Source organism: Hemicordylus capensis, chromosome 3, assembly GCF_027244095.1.
Source record: "Hemicordylus capensis ecotype Gifberg chromosome 3, rHemCap1.1.pri, whole genome shotgun sequence".
NCBI lineage: Eukaryota > Metazoa > Chordata > Lepidosauria > Squamata > Cordylidae > Hemicordylus > Hemicordylus capensis.
In genome coordinates this window covers 64,866,610-64,881,879 of record NC_069659.1, presented here as the reverse complement: position 1 = coordinate 64,881,879, position 15,270 = coordinate 64,866,610, and the positions used below count along the sequence as shown (strand labels likewise).

At 42.5% G+C, this 15,270-nt stretch overlaps 1 protein-coding gene across 4 annotated transcripts in view; it reads left to right on the top strand.

Annotated features, from left to right (window-relative positions):
- Window positions 1-15,270, top strand: part of RIOX2 (ribosomal oxygenase 2) — an 18,617-nt gene extending 3,347 nt beyond the window's left edge. For 3 of the 4 annotated variants that reach the window (XM_053311073.1, XM_053311074.1, XM_053311071.1), the window contains exons 2-10: window positions 82-514; window positions 4,250-4,369; window positions 4,642-4,770; window positions 5,384-5,487; window positions 7,936-8,038; window positions 9,992-10,157; window positions 12,389-12,477; window positions 12,870-12,974; window positions 14,535-15,270. In XM_053311073.1, the coding sequence (XP_053167048.1) occupies window positions 86-514; window positions 4,250-4,369; window positions 4,642-4,770; window positions 5,384-5,487; window positions 7,936-8,038; window positions 9,992-10,157; window positions 12,389-12,477; window positions 12,870-12,974; window positions 14,535-14,693 (1,404 nt within the window). In that variant the 5' untranslated portion in view covers window positions 82-85 and the 3' untranslated portion in view covers window positions 14,694-15,270. Of the gene's footprint in view, window positions 1-81; window positions 515-2,449; window positions 2,831-4,249; window positions 4,370-4,641; window positions 4,771-5,383; window positions 5,488-7,935; window positions 8,039-9,991; window positions 10,158-12,388; window positions 12,478-12,869; window positions 12,975-14,534 lie in introns of those variants that run through there. The other variant, XM_053311075.1, reaches the window with a different exon arrangement.

The following is a 15,270-nucleotide window of genomic DNA, read 5'->3' as shown; positions in this document are numbered from 1 at the left end:
CACATATGAATAAGTCCCATTGGGACTTCTGAGTAAACATGTAAAAGATCAGGCTGTTTAATTTCTTTGTTACATATCCAGGATCATGCCCAAGAAAGGAGGGAGACGGGCTGGAACTCAGAAAGAACAACATGTACCATGCAAACAAGCAAAAACAGATACATGTCGTCCTTTACTAATGAAACATGATCACCCAGAGAATGTATTTGAGAGCTTGATCTTTCCTATCAAACAAGATGAATTTTGGAGAGAATACTGGGAGAAGAAACCACTGCTCCTTCAGAGGAATGACCCCTCTGTGGCGTCATATTATCGGTCTCTGTTTCAGTTGAGTGACCTGAAAGCCTTGGTCAACCAGGGTTTATATTATGGAAGGGACGTTAATGTCTGCAGATGTGTGAATGGGAAAAAAAAGATTTTTAACAAAGATGGCAAAGTCAGCTATGTGGAACTGAAGAAAGACTTTGATCAGAAAAAGGCTACAATACAGTTTCATCAGCCACAGAGATTTAAGGTAAGATTCAGCACTTTTTTGTGTTTTTTTGCAATGGTAATTTTTGACTGCTGGTGTGGGCTTGTCCTCCACCTGAGTTCAGCGCAAGTGGCTCTGTTACTTCTAAACTGATTGTGAGAAGCCATAGTCTCTCTTCCCATGTTGTATTCTGTATTTAGGCCTACTAGATACACAGTTAATCTATGTGATATTATTATGGGAATTTTGAGTTCAACTCATTGAACTATGCAGAATCAACACATCTGTAGACAGTTTACCAATTCTATAGAAAGATGTACAGCTGAGGTAGAGGATGTTGACAAATCATGAGGGGTCAAGGTATGGGACGAAACAGGGTTACTCTATGCTTTCTTGGGATATACCCTCAGTAGAGGGATTGCTCTGATCCCAATCTAGGAGCATGCTGCTTCTTTGAGGCAGGCTGCCACCAGTTGAAGACTAATCTAAAGCCACTGACCAGGCTTAGACACAGCTTCAACAGCTTATAACTGTCTGGCTTGGGACTTACAGACATTGTGCAGCCAGAGTCCACACAACCCAGGTTTAGACAACAATATATTATTCTGAAAACAACTCAATGGCTGCATTCAGACATTGCACGAAACCGTAGTTACAGGTTACTGGCAAACCTGTAACTCCAGTTTGGTGTGATGTCTGAATGCATGCAACCACAGCTTCGCAACCAAACAATTTACTTCTGTTGGATGGACCAGCCTGGACTGATCTAAAATGATGATTGGTCAAATTGAATGCTCTATAGGAAAACCCTGTAGACAGGGTTTTGTTCTGTCATTATTGCCTATTTAAATGCAGAAGGGTGAGTTTGTACAGGTGTGTTTGTGGTCTCGGCACCTGCAGTTTTGCATATCAGCGGTCAGGAAATTGAGACCCAACCTCATTATTTGCGGATACAAAAATAGTTAAAATTCACCTATCCTGGATGGTCGGAAATGACCTCTGAGGTCATTTCCAGCCACCATTTTGCTGAAAGAAGGCATTTTGTAGCTCTTGGTTTTAAAAAAAAATTACCACCATGATTTTTCATGGAAAATCTGTGGAATTCAGGTTTTGGAGGCATTGCTGGACACCTGGAGAGCATGGCACAATATTTCATTTCACTTATTTCTGCTTTTTAATTGCTGTTTTTGCCCCCCCTTTTAATCTCCAGGAACTTAACCCTCCCAATTCCCATTGACTTAAGGTCTTGTTATCCACAGTTTCGTTAACCGTAGTTGTAGCCAAGAATGGAACCCCAATTGATGAGGGCCACCTGTATTGATAATCCTCTTTATAATAAACTCTGTTAGCTGTCCCATAACTAATTGATCTTTAAGGAGATCCATGGTCCTTCATAACTGGGTTGTATGCATGTGCAGAAGCCTGTGCAGAAGAGTCACAAGCTCCTTGAGGCACTCTCAGTCTTGCCATCTTGCGCTCATGGCCTGTCATTATTTTATGTGGGAAAGAACCTATTCCTCTCATTTCCTTTGTAACCGGTGCGCTAGCTGCTTCAGGAAGGTTTCACTCTTTGTGGAGAGAAAATTGTTTTTCCCCACTGTAATTGGAGCCCATCCTTGGATATAGGCTTGTGTACCCAGCATGTTTCAGGAACAGATGGGATATTAATGCAGCAGATTTCCTTTCAGCTGTAGGTGGAGCCCCAAAGCCCCAGTTCCTGTCTCATCTTGCTTCAGGCAACAGCATATAGAGAGAGCTCATCAATTTGGTAGTATTAAGACTAGTCCTTCTGTCTTCCCTTCTCCTACTCCCTCCACTTTCCTTTCCTGTGTGTGTGGGTGGGAAGGGAGTCACAATTCTTGTTAAACAAATTCTAAACAACTTTTTAAAGTTTGCAATTTGATCTAATTGGTGTTTTGTTTGTTTGCTTTCATCTTTGTTTGTTTGCTTTCATCTTTGTTTCTCTCATGGACCAAGCTCAAGCAGCCGAAGCCCTACTGGGCTCTGTGTCAGAGGGTCCACCCTCAGAGGCCCTGATTCCCCACTTATTTCAACCTATAGCCAAACAGAAGTGGTCTCCTTCTGCTGCTCCAACTGAAATGGATGCGATAGCTCCTAACTCTTCTGCCCTGGCAGTTAACGTAGAGCCAGCCAAGAGCCACAAGAAGGCCAAAAAGGAAAGAAAACACTCGCTGCCAACCACTCCACAGTTGCCTTCTAAGCCATGAAAAAGAAAAACAAACTCCTGATCACTCAGCTGAGTGAATGTCTCTTAATGCAAGCAATCTGCTAGCAACGGCAGCCTTGTCGTATCCGTGCCTACTCGTCCACAAGAATGCAAAGACTAAAGCGGCTGGGGTGGGTGCCATTCTATGGGTGCCATTAAAGCATTCTACCGCCTATGATTTTACTATCTGGCTCCATCTTGGGGGAGGGGGAACCGGTAACCCCCCCCGCCCCGTCCAGCCAGCAATGCCAAAGACACCTAGTGAGGGGTAGCAACTTAGAACCAACCCAGCAGTCCTGGTAACCGTGAATAGCACTGGCATGGGACTTACTCTCCAAACTAGCCTTCCCATCTTAGAGATATCTCCTCTTGGTTAAAAGAATTTATTGCAAAGGAGTTTCACTCCCTCCTCCCTTTCATTCCCTCTGCCCCTCCTGCTATCCCTCCTTGACACTCCAGGGCCCTTTCCAAACCCTTCCTTTCGTCTTCCCTTGACTCTAGTCCAGTCTGCAAGGCCATTCCTGTTGGGGAAAGGGGATGCTTTATTCCTAGAGTGCCCTGCCATTGCAAAAGGAAAGCAGAGCCTTCTTTCTCTTCTTCTTCTGAGATTACTCCCAAAAGACCCCCACCAAAGGACAACTCCCCTACCCAACCCTCCACCAATCCACACCCCATTCCCTAGAACCCAGTTCTGATGGCTCCTCCACCCACTCAACCTCCCTTGTCTAATGACTTCCTCTGAGTCAGAGGATGGGGAAATTCTGACGAGGAGACTGGTACTCTGCCCTCTAGTTCCAATAGACTGTTTCAAGCCGCTGGCTTTGAAATTTTGATGGCAAAGGCTAGGAGAACCATTAAGGCAGTAACCGCACTGGAAATTCCTGTGCACGACCAAGGATTAGATGAAAAGGTGTTCCCATCCACCTCTACTTCATCTCCCTCAGTACCGTCCCCTCCCCTCGTTCATGCCACCATGCTTGCTGATTGGGCCTCCCCCTTTCCCCATAAACCGGTCATCCCTTTCCTTGACAAGCTTAATTCCTGTGGTAGATGCCCCTGTACCACAATTTGTATTGGGGGCCATTATGAGTAAAGAAGGGGAGGAGCAATTAAAAAGAAGACAAGAAGTACAAATTCCTTCTGAGAAAAACCCATGATACCTCTGCTATGGAGGCATATGTGTTTTTATTCAACATTTTAATGCTGTTAAACACAGCATTAAAACACATGAAATCACAACACACACACACAATTTAAGCCACCTTTATTGGATGAGGCATAAGGAGGAAATTTTGGCTTCTCTTTAACTTCATGTCTGGTGGTTACTTCTTGTTTCTTTTGTCGTTGAGTTGATATGATATAATCAAATTTGTGCCTAGCTTGCTGACATGTTTTCAAAGTAATGTATGTATCAGGGGTATGTTTTAATATGTCAGCGGACACCGTGCACAAGCAGAGAAAGAGTTGAGAAGAGAAGGAGTAGATGCTTTAGCACAGCTAACTCTTTCTTCCCTATTCTCCTATTGTCTTTTTCTTTAATTTAATTAAAGGATGAGCTCTGGAGAATCCAGGAGAAGTTGGAGTGCTACTTTGGCTCCTTGGTTGGATCAAATATTTACATTACTCCTCCGGGCTCCCAAGGCTTGCCGCCACACTATGATGATGTTGAGGTAAGAAGACACACAATTGCCTAGAATTTTCCTGGTCACAATTGTTTTTAAGGGTAGAAATAAAGTGAATTTTTGTAAATAATTATTGTTTCCCCATAACAAATGGTGCATATATATGTAGATTCTGTCTCTATTAAATAAAATGCACAACTGATGAGGATATTTTTAAAATAAAGAACTAACTTGAAACAAGTTCTTTTGTTTCTTAGGTTAGCTGAAGGTCTGAGGATCTGTTGTAATTCTTGATGCTCATTGACTTGTGGTCCTTGTAGGTCTTTATCCTACAGCTGGAAGGAGAGAAGCACTGGCAGCTCTACCAACCTACTGTACATCTGGCTCAAGAATACAATGCTGAACCTGAAGACAGAATCGGGACTGCAACATATGACTTCTTATTAAAGGTACTAGTATTTAATACATAACCCTTCAGTTCATAGTTGACCTATAGAGAAGGGTAGGTTTCTCTTAGAATTCAATATAATTTCTTCAGTGCAGGTGAGGAAACTTGTCTGTCCTTTCTAGATTGTAGAGGGAGGGATTAGTTATCTTGCTTGACAGGGATTCTGCTCCTCTGCTTCCACTCACTTTACCAGCTTCTTATGATCCTCTCGTATACTAAGAGAATGGGAGGGTGTGTACTGGGCTGGTGGAGTTGTGATGCGGTGGCAGGCATTCTGAGGGCTTGTTAAATTCAGACAGTGTTGTAAATTTTTGGTCAGTTGGCAGCCTTTTATCTATCCATTGTTAAACCCCAGGGATAGCCTGTAAATATACACATTGCCATGAAGAATAGTCACAATACAGTAGATTTAGTTTTGTTACTGGTTGAAGTGATTTTGCAGTACAGCTCTGCATGAAATTGGGAGGGTTATTGTGACATGGCAAAATAGTATATTTAGCTGTTTGTTGAGCAAGTAATTTTTCTCTCCTTTGCAAGTACAGCAATATAACCCTTAAAGTCAAAATAATTATTTTGTCTGACTCGTTCTCATTCTCTCCCCACCCTGCTTCAAGCCAGGAGATTTTCTATATTTCCCAAGAGGAACCATTCATCAAGCTGACACACCTCCTGGGGTATCTCATTCTACCCATGTGACCATCAGCACTTGCCAGAACAAGTAAGCATCCTGCATTACCTTCTTAGTATAGTTTTCTTGTCAGTGGTTCTGTACTGGCCAAAACTGCATGCCAAGTGAACAGACTGAAGTATGTGTTCCATATTATATCTTGTGCACTGGAGGGCTTAAATATGCCTGCAGTTGATTTGGTTGTTGGCCCATCAACACGGATTTGCAACTCTGGTGTCTTGCTGTTTGGTACGCAGGTTGCTGTGGTTTATAGATCAGCTTTTATCAATTTATATCTGCCGTGTAGGTTATACAATTTTGGGGGGAAAGCTAGGATCTTGCCATGCTGATCTGTGCTTTTGCTATATTATATTCTGTGTAGGGCAGCCCTTGAGGGGTTGCCCGCCCTTAGCCACCAGCTCTGTCAGTGCATGGGATATGAAAAGTTGTCATTGGAAGCACAGCCTTTACATAGGATTGGCAATCTGGTCAATTAACCAGTCATCTGTCCATGAAGGTCACCGTAGTACATGGGCAGGGTCATGTGGAAGTAGGTGATCCTTCTTCTTCCAGTCTTCTGAATTAATGAGTTCAAGATTCTTAAAGTAATTATAAGCCAACATTGACAAATATCAAAAAAATCTGTGAAAATGATAGTGGATCAATTACTGTTACACGTGTGGCATGTAGGTAGTCTCAACTTTATTTATTTATTGTGGTGTTTGGGGAATGTTTTGCTCTTTCCAGTTTTAGAAAAAAAGAACAGGCAACAACAATTTATATACTGCTTTTCAACAAATGTTTCCAAAGCGGTTAACAGAGAGAAATAATAAATAAATAAATAAATAAATAAATAAATAAATAAATAAAATGGTAATGAAATTAATCCAACATTGATTGATTGATTGCATTTCTATACTGCCTCATACAAAAAAGTCCCTGGGCGGTTCACAATCTAAAAACCATTAAAACACTGACACATTACATTTAAAATAACCAAAAGTGGAATTTGTGATCTTTTCTGCTAATTAGTATAGCTTTAATGTTTTGTATTTTTAGTGCATTTTGTGATATGTATTTTATGTATGAATTGTTATTGCTAACCAGTTTGTACTGCATTGCAGACAGGTGGGATAGAAATCTAAATACCCCTAACACAGGGCATGACTGACCTTTGGAACTAAAAACACACGTAAAGTAATGAGGAATACTACAACTGTTTTAAAAAATGAGCTATGAAAGCTAGGAATATTACCAGTTAATGAAGTTGTATTTTCTATGTTAAAAAAAAAAAAAAATCAAAGCTGCTTGTAATTAATAGGGATGTGCACGGAACCACAGAAGCGTGGTCTGACACTGGGGGAGTGTGTCTTTAAGGGGTTGTGGTGGTAGTACTCCCCCCCCCCGCTCTTCCCACTCCGGCGCTGGTGTTTCTAAAATCGTTCTTGGGGCGGCAGAGTTCCTCCCTGCTGCCCCTACCCCCATCATTGTCTGAAAAGCGTAAAACTAGAAAGAGTTGGCAGTGTGCACGCGCTTGCCAGCGGCGGAGACGAGTGCGCGTGTCGCAAAGGGCGCATGCGCGCTGCCAGCTCTTTCTAGTTTTATGCTTTCAGATGACGGCGGGGGCAGGGGCGGCAGGGAGGAACTCTGCTGCCCCAAGAACGATTTTAGAAACACCAGCAGTGTGTGTGGGGGTAAGTACTACCCCCCCTTAAAGACACACTCCCCCACCCTGCTGGACCACCGGAATTCAGGACCGGTCCAGAGGCCTTTTCTATGGCCCCGGACTGGTTCCGTGCACACCACTAGTAATTAACAATCCGGCTAAAACAATAATCAGATAAAAGCAGCAGATAGATGTAAAAAAAGGGGGAAGACCATTCAATTAAAAGCCTTGAAGAATTAAAGGGTCTTTTAATCTGACATCTCAAGGACACCAGTGTTCATTATCCATCCACTTGTGTGGGAAGAGGTTCCCATTAATGTGACATCCATCACTAGTAAAAAAGTTGTCTCCTCAGTTGTCACCTGCCTAACCTCTGATGGCAGGACAACTAGAGGAAGGCCTTCAAAGCAGTTCTTAGAGACTGGGCAGGTACAAATGAGAGATGGTGGTCCTTTTCATGTGTCTGCTGAGGTTGCCCTGAGTCATTAAAATATTTGTAGTGGTCATCCAAGACAGGAATACATAACTGGTGTGCCTGTGTAATCTTTGTTAGTTTAGAGCAGGGCTGTAGAACTTTGGCCCTTGGACTACAACTCCCATCATCCCCAGCCACAGTGGCCAATAGTCTGGAATTATGTGAATTGTAGTCCAGCATCTGCTGGAGGGCCAAAGTTGTGTAACTGTGGTCGAGCAATTTAAACAAGCCATTGTAAGGATGCTGGGCTAGATAGGCAGTCAGTTTGACTCTCTTGCAGTTTGTTTTTGTGTTTTTATTCCTGACAAGAAACATTACTCTGGATTTAGTACCTTTTGACTTGTTTTCTATGCAACAGCTCTTGGAGAGATTTCTTGTTGGATGTGTTTCCCGGACTTGTTTTGGATACAGCAAAAGATGATGTTGAGTTTCGGAAGAGTATACCAAGGCAGTTACTGATGGTAAAGATACTCTGTGGGGTAAAATCATGTAGGGTATACCTGCTCTCAGAGGAAAAGTTCATAGCCTCAATTTTAAGCACAGAATAACTCCCTTGATCTCCATTAAAGGTAAAGTGTGCCATCAAGGCGATTTTGACTCCTGACACCCACAGAGCCCTGTGGTTTTCTTTGGTAGAATACAGGAGGGGTTTACCATTGCCGCCTCCTGCATAGTATGAGATGATGCCTTTCAGCATCTTCCTATATTGCTGCTGCTTGATTGGCAATCCCTTGCCAGCAGGGATTCAGCAACCTTCTGCTTGTTAGTCAAGCATTTCCTCACTGCGCCATTTAAGGAGTTTTTAAAAGTTATACTCGAAAGAGGTGTTTGGCCTTGTTTCTTAGCAGCAGATCTTATAAACTTGTGAAGGTCTTTTAAAAACTATCTTATGGGTAAAACCAGCACATTGGCAAGTCCTGACATTCTCCCACATTTTTCCTATGTGAACAGCATTATTTTTCTTGCTTGATCATCTGAAATAAAGCATAATATACATTTTGCGCTGAAATAACAATAGAAAGTCTAATGTTTTTGATCATGGGTACACAGCTTATGGCTTGTAAGGTACCTGCAGAGTTTTGTTAGAGAACTTTTAATAAAGATATCTAATTTTCTAGCCTTCAAGATTGTGCCAAGAGTGACAAATATTAAAGGCTTAGAATATGTAGAAAGCAAGCTCAAATACATGGCTTTCAAATCTTATTATTTCTCAGCTAATTCCAAGAATATAGTCATATGGAGGAGCTATGAAAACAGAAAGCTGCTTCATACCGAGTCAGACCATTGGTCATAAGAACAGCCCTGCTGGATCAGGCCCAAGGCCCATTTAGTCCAGCATCCTGTTTTGCACAGTGGCCTACCAGATGCCGCTGGAATCCACAAGCAGGAGTTGAGGGCATGCCATCTCTCCTGCTGTTACTCCCCTGCAACAGGTACTCACAGGCATCCTGCCTTTGAGGCTGGAGGAGGCTTATAGCCCTCCGAATAGTAGCCGTTGATAGACCTCTCCTCCATGAAGTCATCCAAACCTTTCTTAAAGCCATCCAGTTTGTTGGCTGTCACCACATCTTGTGGTCCATCTTGCTTGATATTCTCTATGCTAGGACTGTAGAACTCTGGCCCTCCTGTGGATATTGGACTAAAATTCCCGTCATACCTGACTATTGACCACTGTGGCTAGGGATTATGGGAGCTGTAGTCCAAAACAGCTGGAGGGCTGAAGTTCTGCAGCCCTGGTTTACACTGACTGGCAATGGCTCTCCAAGGTTTCAGGCAGGAATCTTTCCAGCTCTACCAATAGATACTGGGGATTGAGCCTGGGACCTTTTGCATGCAGAGCAGATGCTCTTCCACTGAGCTCCCAATGGGGAGTTGAACCCAGCATTTTCAATTTAGGTTACAACATGTTAGAATAACTACAATGCATCTATCACTTGTGATTTGATAGTCATATTCCTGATGATAAGCAGATAATGCTATATGTGAGAGAAATGCACATTGTGAGCTCTATGTCACCCAGTGTATTTTCAGTGTAGCATTTGAATATATGTAGCTTGGTCAGTCTTGCCTTCCTAAACCTTATTTTGTAGAAACAAAGGTTCAAAGGAATGCTTGCTAGTATCAGAAGTGACTTCTCTTTACATTTTTGTTCTAGAACCTCAGGTTTCAAAGTAGCTTGGCCATTAGTATCTGTAATGCCTGGAGCAGGGGTTCCCAACTGGTGGTACTCCAGATGTTGCTGAACTACTGCTCCCAGCATCCCCAGCTACAATTCATTCAGTTGTAGTTCAGCAACATCTGGAGTATCACAGGTTGGGAGTCCCTTGCCTGTAGAATTCTGGACCATTTTTTCTAGGAACCTAGGGTCTTGTTTCCAATTGTTAGCATGGATGCTCTTTGTTGTCTTTCTTCAGAAGGTAGATTTGTCTGATTCATCCAAACAATTAAGTGGCTTCCTGAGATGCCTTGCAGACCGTCTGGAAAATGGCAGAGAACTGAAATCATCTGACATGAAAAAAGATTTTATTATGAACAGATTGCCTCCCTTCTCAGGAACTAGCTTGGACTCTTTGCCTCCAGGTGACATTTAGTTTATTGTGGGTGCTTGTTGTAGAGGGCGGAAAAATATTTTGTTCCATAGATATAGCAGTATTATATACCAATTAAGTTTACACAACCTCATAGAGAAGGTAACATGTAGAAAATAGGGATGTGCACGGAACCGCGGAGCTGCGGTCCGGCACTGGTGTGGGGGGCTCTTTAAGGGCGGAGGAGGGTGTACTCCCCCCCCCCGCATTTCCCCTGCTGGCATGTTCGTTTCGAAAAGCTTTTGGGGCGGCAGGATAGCTCCCTGCCGTCCCTTCCCCCAGTTGTTGGCAAAAGGCTTCAAAAAGAACATGCGCGTCACAGAGACATGACGGACCACCGGACTGTCCTCATGTCCGGACCGATCCGGAGGCCTTCAGAATGGCCTCCGGACCGGTCTGGGCTCATCCCTAGTAGAAAGGTGCAAAAAGCTAGTGCTGATATTACTAGTGCTGTGCATTGCATCAGACCAATAATGAGGTCTGAGGCAATGCAAGTCCTATCTCCGATATTGGTAGACTATTGGATACAATACTGAATCATAATGGTATTTTATCAAAGGCCTTTTAATGAAGATCTGGCTTCTCTGAAGAAATTGGCTGCCTTCTGGGTGGCTGCCCTCGTGGTGTTTCAAATTGCCACCAGTCTTGCCCTGGTCTTGCCCAATAATGCACTAGGAAAGGACAATATTATGATATTGTGTCCTTTCCTAGCACAATATAGGGTGGGACCAGAGAAGGAAAGGCAGTAGTTTCAAACACGGCTGCTGCAGCTTTCCAAAAGGCAGCCAGTTTCTTCAGAGACACTGGCCCTTCATTAAAAGGTAAACACACACACCCCCACACCCCAATTCAGATGCATCAAGCCGTTAGCGATTATTGGCTCGACGCGATCTAGATCATTCCCTATGTCGTACATGCAATGCAAGAATAGCCTGGATCATTATCAGGCAAATGGTTCGACCCATGCACAGCCCCGGACATTGCATGTCAGAAGCCTTTTGTAGTGGATTAAAGCCTCTGCCTCAGAGCAAGCTCACGTGAGGGAAAGACATGCTGCATCATCCCTGCTGAGCTGCTTGGCTAGGCTTCTCCTAAAACTATCCTGTATTATCAGTAGGTTCAAAATGCTGCTGCCATCACCCCTCTTATCAACAGAGCTTGAACCTCCCTGGGCTTGGAGTGGAATCCCAGGGAAAACTCTCTTTATTTTGCTATTGGTTAAGTACAAAAATCTTCCACGTACAAGCCTGCACATGGTGAGAAAACTGATAGTTTCTGTCCATTTGAGGTTGTGTTTTCACCCATTTGCCCCCCGCCCTCCTGAGTTAAAAACCAACTTGGAGAGGCTTGCAAAAAGAAAAGAACTAAAAAACCCAGTTTTATTCAATTACTACAGACTGCTTCTGTCTGAGACTTTCTCAGCTTTTAAATTCAGTTAAAAGTATTTAGTAAGTTACAAAAATAGGTTGTCTTTATACATGCTTAAATGTTTATAGAGCCTTTTGCAACACCCTAGGTAGGATGGGTGTAGGCTACTGTTTCTTATTTTAATTAAGTTGCAGATAAACTATAATAAAATAGTATCAGGAATGTGCAAAACACATTCACCAAAGAAATATAACTTCCCTGACGCAAAGTCTGACTAAACAAACTTTCCCCTAGACTAACCTTCCCTTCCCCCTTGAACTCACCAAACTCCAGGTAAGAATTCAAGCTTCCTGCCCTCCCGTCTTTCAAGGATCTGCAGAGTTATTCTCCTGTAACCAACCTCCATGGCCACATGTCCTCCTGTGCACCTCCCGCCTAGCTTCTTCTCTAACAAAGATCTCTCCCTGGCAACAGCTCTCTAGGTCCCACCTACCTGGTGTGCTGAACCCTGGAGTTCACCAGCCTGTCAGTCAAGATAAGGTTCACTTCCAGTTAACTCTTTAGCGGGAGGGGAGTCTGATCACAACACCTTTATTTTTCATATTTCAGTTAAGGTCTGAAAAGGCTGTCCATGGAAGATCTCAGCAGCTCTTTTGGAAATAGTCCCTGCGATTTTCCATAAGTCTTCCTTCAGATGCTGTGCTACTTGTACAACTAGACCACTTATGTAATCAGTTAATAACAGGCGTTAGCCAGCTGCAGTAACATCTGGACAAGCTTTTAGTTGAGAGACAGAAGCAGCAAAGGTTGTCTGGCTGTTTCTCTGAGGTAATGTGATCACTCTTCCCTGAATAGGTGGAACACTACCAAAAGTAAACAGCATAATCAGGTTACAGTTTAAAGACTACATAGTAATTACAGTGGAACCAGAAGACAACCCCTTGGTGAGTACAGAGGAAGTGCCTCAGAGACTGGCTTTCAGTGTTGCTTTCTGTGTCACATTGAATGTGTGCTATTTTTAGACATCTTAGTTGCATCCCACAGCACATGAGGATTTGTCATGGCATTATAGTGACACTGTTGCTTTGAGTAAAGGGAACCAGTTCACATTCTGGAGTTTTAATAGCTAAGCTTGAATTTTTTTAAAATAAATATACCCAATGCTGGCCTTAGTTCAGGAATTCACTTAACAACTTTGGTAAAACTACCCACAAAAGGGGTGAATGATGTGGTGTCTGGATGAACCATAACTATGGAGGAGAGAGATTATTTTTGAACTGAAGTACTCTTCTGTTGTTTAACTGATAGTTACAACTTTGTTGTTCTTGTTTCTCAGGATGATACGCACAAAGAAATGGTTTATGTTTATCACTCTTTAAAGAACAAAAGGCAAGCCCACATGATGGGGGATGAAGACGTGAGTGAGGAAGGAATTCCAGAGGTTGGTTTTTCAGGATATTGTTTTTTTGGCAAGAGCTAAAGGTATTGTTTTGCAAAACCATTTTATTTTCTGATGGCCAACAAAATAAAGCTTAAAATTCATTAGTGTTCTCTCCTTTTTAGAGAGGGTGCATGCCTGCTGCTTTATAAAGCTTTGTGCTTTTTGGAAGCATTATTTCTGGTATGTGCTAATATTAGTCTAGCTAATGTAAACCAAAACTATTTAAAGCTTGTCCCAGATGTAAAGGTATTGGGTTGTAAATGTTGCCTCACTCAGCTGGCTTTTAAGAGTTTATTTTTTATTATCCTCCCTTCCAGAAGTGAATACAAAAGGGTTGAGAATAACAAACATAGAACATACGCTTTCTTTCTTGCATGTGTTGGTTATATTTCAGAAAAGTGAGCTCGTCATTATGTGCTCTTGTATCTCAGCAAATATTCATACACAAAGCTGCCTCCCCCCACCCTGGGAGTAAAGATAATTTGCAACCCTGTTTTTTCTCTTAAGTCGTATATCTGCAGATTCAGTGTAGTTGCAGAATCCTTTTGTCTGCCCTGAGACCAACATGAAAGGATTTTAGTTAGTTGATAGAGCAAGATCAACTTACATGTATAATCAAATTGTTTGATTGTTTTATGTCAATGTACCAAGGAACTTTTTTAATGTACGTTTCCCCATAGTGGGCAGGTTTAAAAAAATATTTATTTTAAGTGAGCCATGTGACAAGTCAGTTCTGGATTTAAAGGCTGTGTGGTCTCTATCCAACAGTATACTTTGGAATTTCACATATAGCCAAGATGATACTGTCTCTGTTTTCATATGCATGAAAGCAGGCACGACTTTTCCTTACTGTTCATACACACTGTGGGATGGAATGACCAGGACACACCAATAGTTTCTACAGTAATTACCTGCACCAGGATGGCCCATTCCTATCCTGTGGTGATAGAACAATTATTAAAACCTTAAGACACTAGGTTTGCTCTGATCATAACGCTGCAGCAAGGGCCTCAATCTGATTGGGCCCTCATGCACAACTTCTAGTTAGCATAGACATTTGTAATGAATGTTTATGGTGAATGATGTTCATCTGCATAAGAGCAATCGTTAGTAGGCCAAGGTTATACATTGGCATAGTACTTTGTAAAATATATTTAACTAGCTGACCCTGCACAGAGCATCTGTGTGCTAGTTGGGGCCAGCCGTAGCGCCCCCCCCCCCAAACCTGCTTCGCCCGCTGCCTGCCCACCTCCTCACCACCATTATTTCTCCCTGCCACCTCCCATCTCCTCCTCAGGCCGGCGGGGCTTCGCCCACCGTCCACTCACCTCCTCACCACTGCCATTATTTCTCGCCGCTGCCTCCCGCCGGACGGCCCCCTCCTCCTCCAGCCGCCCACCCACCTCTCCTCGCTGCCGCCATTATTTCTCTCCACTTCAATGCTGGAACTCTTGCGTGCTCTTGCGAGAGTTCCTCCACGCATCTGGCTAGTCCGGCTAAGAGTTAATTATATAGATGCTTCGTTCAATTTCATCTAACACTTTTTTCTTTTTTATAAAGACTCGGGGATTACGATTTCCTGTCTCTCATATGGATGCGCTGAAGCAAATTTGGAATTGTGATACTATCTGCGTCAAGGAACTGAATCTTGTATCAGATGCAGAGAAAGAGAACTTGGTATTATCATTGTGGAGTGAATGGCTAATTGAAGTCATCTAAAGGCATAATCCAGCCAAAGCTGAAGCATTCTTAGATTTCAGTGGGAGAGTTAAAGAAGAATATATTTACATCTCTCTATTGACATAAAAGGGACAATACATGCTCCAGCCAAAATTAAGCACTTATGTTAGTCATTGTGTTGGAAGGCTGAAATAACCTCTTAGATAGTCAAAGGCTCTTCTTACATATACTTCTTGTACATGTAGAAAAAACATGAAAGATATTTGATTGTATGTTCCAAAATGCCAGATAGTCTCAGGGTTTATTTTATGAACTGAACAATAATCATGTCTAAAAAATGAGGATGACACTGCTTGATTAAGAGCATACACCAAGTTGTAAAACCTCTGCATGGGCCTTATGTAAGTGAAAAAGACAGTTAGACCATGGAAATGGAGTTGTATGCCCTATTTTGTAAGGTATGAAGCTAGACTAGATTAAAGTTATAGACCCCACATTCCTATATTCTCATACATTTTATTTTCTTTCTGCTTGGTAAAATGTGCATTTAATTACTTTAGGAATTGTATAAAACTCACTTTTTTGAATAAAGCTCTGCCCTCTCCCCTCTGCCATA